This window comes from Trichoplusia ni, chromosome 1 (assembly GCF_003590095.1).
Source record: "Trichoplusia ni isolate ovarian cell line Hi5 chromosome 1, tn1, whole genome shotgun sequence".
Classification (NCBI taxonomy): domain Eukaryota; kingdom Metazoa; phylum Arthropoda; class Insecta; order Lepidoptera; family Noctuidae; genus Trichoplusia; species Trichoplusia ni.
In genome coordinates this window covers 4,020,265-4,029,367 of record NC_039478.1, presented here as the reverse complement: position 1 = coordinate 4,029,367, position 9,103 = coordinate 4,020,265, and the positions used below count along the sequence as shown (strand labels likewise).

Genomic DNA, 9,103 nt, shown 5'->3' with positions numbered 1-9,103 from the left:
CCAGAGCCCCATTTCCGCTATTTACAAACGCCGATTAATTATAGCATTCGGATTAAATTGGACACTATTTATATACTAGTAGGTATTTTTCCCTTTTTCTGATCCCGAAGCCAAGTAATCTAAACTAACTTCCTATATTCTTTGCTTTAATTTAATATTTTGTATTTTACACCTCAGTTAAATACTGCGAAACGATTACCTGTGCTTTGTACCCCAATAACAACCTTTTGTGTAAATAATATTACTTAAATGTAATAGTTAAGCTACACTATAACATACTAGCTGTTGCCCGCGACTTCGTCCGCGTGGTTAGAAGATATAAGTTCTTGTATCTTCGCTCCTATTAGTCGCAGCGTGAAGATATATATGTATCCTAAAACCTTCCTAAATGAATGGTCTGTTCAACACAAGTAGTGTGTTTTTGTAATGTTTTTTTAGTTTGAACCAGTAGTTCCTGAGATTAACGCGTTCAAACAAACAAACTCTTCAGCTTTATATATTAGTATAGAGTATAGATTATACTTACACGTCAAATTAATTCGTTTGTGAATGCTCTATATTTTGTTTTGGAGTTGCATCGGGTCTCCGCAGCAGCTAAACTTCAGCACCTTTAAACAACATGCGTGCAAGAACGCGAAGAACACAGTTATGATAGCGATTGTGATCTGTATTAAACTTGTACCACCTGCTCAAAAATATCGACTGAATTGAGGTAAGGAAATACTAAAGAAAATAGAATACTAACTATTATTGACCAAGAAATACTGGAATGAAAATAAAAACCGAAAAATATATACATAGATACCTATGTAATGAATAAATTATTGCGGCCTATTATTAGCTGTTAAAAATAAACAGTTTTAACAGCTAACAATAAATCCTATTTATTTAAATGTTTACATATTGCTTTGTTATACGATATTTAAACAACACTAAACAGTTTTTCTGTGGGCGTGACGAGTAAGGGCTCCTAACTCATTTATAAACACGTTGGACAGCACGTCGTAGCGTTAAACAGGAAAGAATAGACTGAACTATAATGAACAGACTTACATAATTAGCCTATATCTGCGGCTATATGTCAGGACTCGTGGTACAAGACTGAAGCGCGTAAGCGGGCTTTAAACTCGCGCTGACCTCATGCTGACGGTATGGTGGGCGCTGATGGTTCAATATGTAGCATTTTGTATTTGCGCTGTCCGCTCACAGGCCACATGGCGTGACTGGAAACTGAGCGGACAGGAAAAATTACTGGCTGGACACTGACTGCAAAAATGTAGGTTCAGTCAGCGCCAAAAGTCGAAAAACAGAATCAAGTTTCCAAAACACCTGTTCACAAATAAATGCCATAAGTTACAGTCGCAACTAGGAAACAAAATAACCTGTACACCAGAAATTTACAAAAGTCTTTAAACACGAATATTTCAAAAGAATCTGTGCACTAGTATTCCTTATGTCGCTGAACACCATCAATCCAAATGTCGCTGAACAACATTCTGCCTAAAGTCACTAAACAGCAGAAAAAACCAAATTAGGTTAACACAGTCACGGCATTATTAAAAATTTATATTTTTAATGTTGCCGTGACTGTGTTAATATACTTTTGACGTTTATGTTGTTCAGCCACTTTTGGGACAGTGCTTGCTTGAAGTTAATAATGTATGTTAACACGTTAGTTGTCCAACCTGCCTTACTATCATGGGTAAATCACACACAGCAAGGCCTTAGCAAAAGGCGCCTGTTTTGTTGAACCCAAAAATAAACTGATTTCCATGCAACCATTCACTTCTTGTTTTTACTGTGACTGTATTTCAAGAAGAGAACGCTCGCTAGAAACAATAAAATGCTCTTTTGGACGCCTTTAGGCTTGGCTCGTGCAAAAGCGGTTTTTACACTCGTGTGATAGATCAGTCGGGATGTAAAAGGTGCTTTCTGCAATCCGCGGTAGTACCTAGGATAAAAAACGGATAAAAAGCCTATGTGTTAATCTAGGCTCTCAGTTAACTGCATACAAATTATAATCAAAATTAGTCTAGCAGTTGAAATGAAACTACTTTTACGGACGGTTTAATTTTAGATTTTAGTTCCCGACGCTGCTGAAGGCTCCAGCCATTATATTAGATTTGACCAACCACAGATCCTCGCTAAAGAATCCAAATTCCTACCTAGGATGTTTCGCGAGGCTATTGAGATTAAAAAACACCCTAATTTCAATAGAGATGATGGTTGGAAGATATCACCTACTTGGGATCCAATAATAAATAAACTCAAGGCCAAACCCAAGAGCAGCGCTGCAAGACATCAAGACACATTGAGCTCATACCGCGTAGGTCGGACCACAAATAATTAATTAAAATATGAAGGTAGAACGAGCAACATCTTCTGTCAAGACGAACGCCATCTCAGTCTGCCCGTGACCATGATACCTGCAAAGGTTTCGAAACGTCGGGAACTAAAATCTAAAATTAAACCGCGAAAAAATCCGTAAAAGTAGTTTCATTTCAATGTCTAACATTCGCGTAAACCTAAAAAACCACTTAGTCTAGCAGTTTAAGCGTGAAGAGACAGACATATAAAATAGACAGTAGTGTTCGTGTAGTACATGTTAAATGTTTTCTATGCTATATCATGCGAGGATTTAGAAAAAACATTTTTATTTAATTTCGCTATATTTATTAAGCTAATACTTTTGAAATAAATTCTTTCTGTTTAATACAATAAATAGCATTATTTGTCCATTTAGTTAAAAAATCTTATGAAACACGCGTTTCTTAATTCAGAGGGATTCGGCATGGTGCATTATTATCTCTTCAAATAGAGCGGGCTGCGGGCTCGCGTGAGATGTCTGTTGGTCCTCAAGTCTTGTGTATTGTAAGGTTAATCCATTACAATCAGCTGACAGCCTTCCTCGTCCGAAAACTACCCCCTTTTTAATTAAAGCTGAAAAAACAAAAAATCTGTTATCAATATTGTGTTTCAGTACATTGTTTCAATTAAATAGTTTCTATGTGCTATTTAAAGTTAAAATTTAAATTAGAGTGGGAATTATTCATAGTTATCCTCATGTCTCGCGCAGGCTAGTTTAGTTACCGGGCCAGTCAGCGATGGATAAGCCAGGTTTAAACTTTATTATTTATTAGATGGAGGAATTTTACATATCTAAAGTGAGTTTGTAAAAAGCTCTCATCGCAAATATGTGCCGACTGTCGAACAGTGGAGGATGTGCAATTTAGTAGTCGCGAAGTAGCAAATTTTTGGTTACTTCGAAGGTACTTTTAGGCAACGGGAATAGCGGCACGTATCTCGTAATAATGTCTTGTCTTCTTCCTTCTCCAAATGGACCAACGTACTGTATGAGGTAGCGGCATTTCGTAGTAGTTTAATTTTAGCTTTAAGTTGTTATTAAACAGTGAAATCACTCGGCTCGGATTTGACAAGAGGCAAGTACCTATAGCATTTATCATTGCCGCGAAGTGTGAAGAAGCTCACCATGGTTTGGTTGTAAATGAAATAAAAAAACAAAAGTACTTACCGCTTAGCAAGTGTTGTCCGAATTGTTACGCGGCCGCATTTGGTCCGTGCCGCCGCCTAGGAGTAGGCCTCAGCTCAATAACTCGCCATTCCTTGTGTCTCTCCTGAAGTAAAAAAGCAGGATCTCCAGTTAGCAACCAGCCTAGGGTAAGTTCTCCATCTTCAGCCACCCCTTCGTCTTGTCCACAACATTATGGACTGGTATGTTCTGAAACTTCTTGATATCCTGGTTCGGGAACACTGCTTCACTATCATCTGAAAATCAGAAATATTGAACTCATTAGAATGGCATGGAGAGGAACAGAGTTGATAGTAAAAGATACTCTTTTTCCTGTCCTTTATTTTCCTGTTATTTAGCTAAGAAACAAGATGGAGAGGATATTGATGAATGTCCATCTTTCAATGAGCTGTGCTCCAGAATAAAAGAGTTTATCTACTTCAAACAGACTAGTTTAAATAATAAGATAAGATGTGTATTCCAATTTTGCCTATAATGGTTAACACTTGTGTCTGTGAGTTTAGTTTCCGAGTGGCCGTGGTTCAAAGCATTGTTTAACTTTTTTGTAAGGTCTGATGGTTAACAAACAAAATTAAATGTCTTGCACTGGAATGCCCAAAGGCCAAAGCCAGTAATTATTTTAAGTGTTAATTTTCAAAATATTTGTATAAATCATCAGGGTGACATTTTCTACACAGAAAAATCCCCATAAATTAAAAAGATTAAAATAAAGTCCTTATGTCAGAAACAACTAAAAGTCTAGCTACTTGTGTTAGCTACTTGTTTATGGCTGGCAAATTTTTCCATTTCTAAATTTAACAAATTAAGGTTGTGAGCCTCAACAACATACATAATCAAAAGGGAAATTATATATTTATGTTTTTGTTTAAAGTAATTTTTAAAAAGGTTACCTTTAAACATTTGCACTGGTCTTCATTTTCATTTCAAGCTACTTGTCATGTTGATGCTCCGTATGATAGGAATCAGCCCAGTAAAGGGCACAATGCTATATAAACTTTCATCTTGTATATTTCATATTTCTTATCATTTCAATCTGAAATTAAAGTAATTTTAAAGAATATTTATTTAAATCTTTCTTTTTTTCTACAACGGCAGACCTAATAACTGAAAATACTGTTAGGAGATATATTTTTATAGTTCTATGATTACTTGAGGGATTTAATTATATAGCAATATTGGTGTACTTATTGCTGGTATATTGTCAGTGACAGTTTTTTATTTAATTCTGCAGTAAAGAGTAATTGAATGTAATGACAGAGCTAAGTGTGGGAATACAACTGAAGTATACATATCCAGCATGCATGAGACTTATTCAAAATCTGCTGAGAACCTGCAATTTTTTTTTCTAATAGGATTCCTACTATGATTTATATAAAAATCTTTAATCCAGCATGCTTATTCCATTCAATAAATTTGATAATAAGATGCATGAATTACCAAAGTGTAAAATACATCATTCCATTTCTCTACTTACTTGGTCTTATAGTTTGTAAAACTTCTGTATGTAAGGCGAACACAGACAACGGGAATTTTTAATTTAATCAAAAAATTATAGCTAAAAGTACCTGATTAGTTCGTGTAATAATAGAATTCGTTAAAAAAATACTGAACCTATACCTACAAACAAGAAAGTTACATGTACGGTTATTAAGGCATTTTAAAATAAACGCTGAATTCAAAGTTGACTTACGTTTACATTACTGATATTCCAATCGTATATTTCAGTGCTATGCAATCCTCTCGGCACCATTCCTGCCGCTGCGCTAATATTGTGAAGTTTATGCATTTTAAATAATGGCAGATTACGCTGCGCTCAATAGTCATGAAAATAATATTACCGAACATCAAAATATCAAATCAAGTATAGAACATTCGAAATTCACATTATTATCATGACAATACAAAGTAAACAAACATGATTCTGTGTTACACCAAAATAACTACCACGTAAAAGTTATAGCACAATGAATTTCATGGGGTAGTTTATATTTTATTTACTCTGACAACATTCAATATTACGTTTCTTCCGTATTAAATAGGTCAAGCGGTATGCTACGTCACCGCCTAAAGAGCTCTGTGCTGCCATAAAAAAAATACTACAAGTCTACAATATAAAATAGTTTTATAAGTTATTAATTATTAATATTGCTGATTTGTTTGCACTCTATCAGTCTATTAGACTGAGTCAGAATAGTGATCAGCGCTATTATATTATTATTTCAGCTATATATACCAGTACTATTATATTTATATACCAGAAAAAGTATTTTTTTTTGTATGTTGAATACAAAAAAAAAAATACTGGAATAATTAAAATGTTTTTTATTTTTGTGAAAGTTTACACTATTTTATAGTATGGTTCAGGTACTCATTAAAACACTAAAACGTGTCCTAAGAATTCCAAAGAACGTAACTCCTTAGTTTGAAAAAATATTTGACTTCTAAATCTATGGACTTGAGCAGCTTAAATGATGTTGATCCTTTAATGAGATCTTTCAGTAACTCATCAAATATATAGTTTAGAAAAAACATTAATTTTGGTATTAGGCGATAGTTCATACGAGCTCATTTCATGTCTACAACTTTTAGAGCTTCCGGAATCAGGGTATCAAGGAAGAATCAAGGTGAAAACAAAAATACATTTTAATAGTTAGTTATTTATTGGACGGATAAACTGGCAAATATCTAGCACTAAATGCAATAGCAAGTGCAATAAATGGTCACATAATTAATTATAAATGTTTTATATATAAAAACCTTAATGATAATATATATCAGTGAATACGTTAGGTATTCACTGATATATTCTAACAGTCTGTCAGATAATATCAAAATATTTAAATGAAAGTACTACATACATTGTTAGATCATTCCATGGCTTACATCTAAACACTATTTCTAGTACAATAAAAAAAGAGAGTAAAATGTAAATATAATATCATTATTTTGGACGGATACAATTAATTCTCACAAAATGTGCACATACATGAAATTTACATAATAATTCCAATATTTATTCTAAAGTGCTAAAAAGAAAGCATCTTGAAAAAATACTCTTACTATCTATATTAATTGCTTAAACTACTTTGTATTGTGAGGGAAAGGCACTGTCATACAACTATGCATAAGATACTTTTTGCTCATATGCATCATCCTCATTCCAATAATCCTGTTCAGGTATTGTATTGTGGCGGAGCTTGCACCATTGTGCTCCAAATCTTAGAATCAATATAATAACCATTAATACAAACATACTGAGAACTGCAACAGCAGGATATAACATAAGGAAAGCCATGTTTATATGTCACTCTCCCTTTTGTGCAACTCTAAGTATTCTTGGGATGACGTAAGCGGCTGCTGTGATATGGATGAAGGAATGTTGTGCCCAGGAATATCACCACGACCGTCTGAACTGTTGTCACGGTATGGGTGGACGTAATGGACTTGAGAATAGTTGCTCTCGAGTTCAGTAAAGTCCAGAGGAGGCTGCTTGTGTGGTGTCGCTGACCAGATGGAGACAATCCAGCGGTTACCTGTAAACATATAGAAATCAAATTCAATATAGCTATATAATATGTTGCAATCCTACTACTATTATAAAGGCGAAAGTTTGTAATTATGGATGTATGGATGTTTGATACTCTTTCACGTAAAAACTACTATGGATTTGAATGAAACTTTACCACAATATAGCTTATACATCAGAATAACACAAAGGCTACAATTTTTGAGGTTTCTAATGTGAGGTGTTAAAAAAACACATTTTTTGCGCTTACATTGCAAACGCTGACTGAATCCTACAAGATAGATAGAAGGCAGGTATAAATTATAACTTATATCTTCTAACCACGCGGACGAAGTCGCGGGCAACAGCTAGTAATATTTATAGTATAATTTAGATTAATACTAACATCTACACATATTCGCAAAGAAGTTAAGCTTGCCATCTATGAAGAACATATTGATTGATTGCTTTATATATTTTCTTTTATTGAGTTTTATCTGCACTTACCTAGACAAATTGCAGTTCTTGATAAGAGAAAGTAGTGATAGAGATTAAAAAAAATGTAGCTAACCTGTATGTCTATCCAGCCAGTAATCTGAGTATCTTGAACAACAGCAAACGATGTTAAGTATGAGCAGAAATCCGAAGATCACCGAGCAGATAGCAATGGCGATGTAAAATGGTGTAAAATCACCGACTTTCGATATTATGGGGTTTATGGCTTTGTACGTCCCATTTCCTGCAAAGTAAGTGTTTATTTCAGAATCCGACATTCTCAAAACACCGTGTCAACCTGTTGAAGAAAAAATCCCAGTCAGGAACTAATAAAGATTCTGTGTTGTGGTCGGTGACCGCGCCTAAACAAAACGGTTAGTCGGAATGTAGGGCGTGGTGTGTAATTCTCAAGTTTAAAATGACAAAAATATTGCATAAACGAATAAAACAATATCATTATATAAAAATAATATACGTATTATGCATGGGTATTTTAATTTTAAGTTAAAAATCAATATTCTAAAAGTTCTTATACGTACCGTTTGTTTGACAAACAATCACTTTGGTTTGTACTTCAGCGTTCAGCGTCACCGAGACAGCGTAAATATGCAAGGCATAGACAATTTTTTTGACCACAGGTAAAATATAGAAAGGGACGATATTTTAAATGAAAGCAACAGGAACAGCAATTACATCAACGATTTAGTTATAGTCAGTACACACCATTCTATTATATTCTTCATCACGGATGCACGATGACAAAGTAGTTATTACTTTAAAACAGACTTAAATTGTAACCTGTTGCCCTTATGTACGTTTGCATTCTTATTCTTAAGTTAGACCAGTTAGAAGCGCAGGTGTAGTAGTTATTTCACTTTACTCTACTTACAAATTTCATAAATATACTTTTTTATTTTTCCCACCTGTAATTATGTGTTATGGATCGCAATAAACGATTTGATTTGATGCCCGGTACACTTAAGATACTACACCTTTTATAATGTTCTTTACTCTAAAGTCTGCTTTGATCACACAAGATCCATATCTTACGTAACTAATAATAATTATTCTGATTTTTACAAAATTTTTACTGATGGCTCTAAGGAGCAGTCTATAGGTGGCGCTGCATTATTAGATTCAATAGTCGGAATTGGTGCTTAATTTAAAATAGGTTCAAATGTTTCGATAATGCATATTGAATTAGTTGCAATAGCGGAAGCTCTCTCATACATTAAATCCTGTCAGCTTAGTAAGGTGGTCATCCTGACTGATTCTAAGAGTGCCTTGCAGCATTTGCTTCGCCATACATCGCATGCTGGTGGTTTACCTGTAGCGTATGATATTTATAAGTTAATTTTGGACCTGCAGCCTTTTATCGAAATCCGGCTACAGTGGATTCCGTCGCATGTTTGTGTGAGGGGCAATGAGGAGGTAGATTTTTTGGCAAAACAAGCTATAACGGAAGGTATTCTTTTGAATATTCTTCCGCTGTATTCTGATTTTTTTGCGACCCTTAGATTAGCATGTTTACATTTATGGCAGGAATACTTCGA

General features: G+C 34.4%; 2 protein-coding genes and 1 long non-coding RNA gene across 3 annotated transcripts; all 3 read right to left on the bottom strand.

Moving 5' to 3' along the window:
- Window positions 1-2,489: 2,489 nt before the first annotated feature.
- On the bottom strand, window positions 2,490-5,528 carry LOC113508761. The gene is made up of 4 exons (XR_003402047.1): window positions 5,241-5,528; window positions 4,441-4,583; window positions 3,533-3,786; window positions 2,490-2,940 (listed from the first exon to the last, which is right to left on the bottom strand). It is a non-coding gene; the product is annotated as an uncharacterized LOC113508761 (long non-coding RNA).
- Window positions 5,529-6,191: 663 nt separating this feature from the next.
- On the bottom strand, window positions 6,192-6,870 carry LOC113508754. Its single transcript, XM_026891839.1, has one exon. The coding sequence runs from the start codon at window positions 6,843-6,845 to the stop codon at window positions 6,669-6,671; it is 177 nt and encodes a 58-aa protein (XP_026747640.1). The 5' UTR covers window positions 6,846-6,870; the 3' UTR covers window positions 6,192-6,668.
- Window positions 6,192-8,177, bottom strand: LOC113508745. The gene is made up of 3 exons (XM_026891828.1): window positions 8,090-8,177; window positions 7,627-7,848; window positions 6,192-7,083 (listed from the first exon to the last, which is right to left on the bottom strand). Exons 2-3 carry the CDS (start codon window positions 7,826-7,828, stop codon window positions 6,848-6,850), a joined length of 438 nt encoding a protein of 145 aa, XP_026747629.1. The 5' UTR covers window positions 7,829-7,848; window positions 8,090-8,177; the 3' UTR covers window positions 6,192-6,847.
- Window positions 8,178-9,103: the final 926 nt, after the last annotated feature.

Bases quoted from the DNA above. Each gene is read 5' to 3' on its own strand.
- LOC113508745 (XM_026891828.1), bottom strand. From the start codon at position 7,828: ATGTCGGATTCTGAAATAAACACTTACTTTGCAGGAAATGGGACGTAC. The intron at 7,084-7,626 runs GTTAGCTACATT...ATATGTTTACAG, and splicing joins CTGGCTGGATAGACATACAG to GTAACCGCTGGATTGTCTCC.
- LOC113508754 (XM_026891839.1), bottom strand. From the start codon at position 6,845: ATGGCTTTCCTTATGTTATATCCTGCTGTTGCAGTTCTCAGTATGTTT.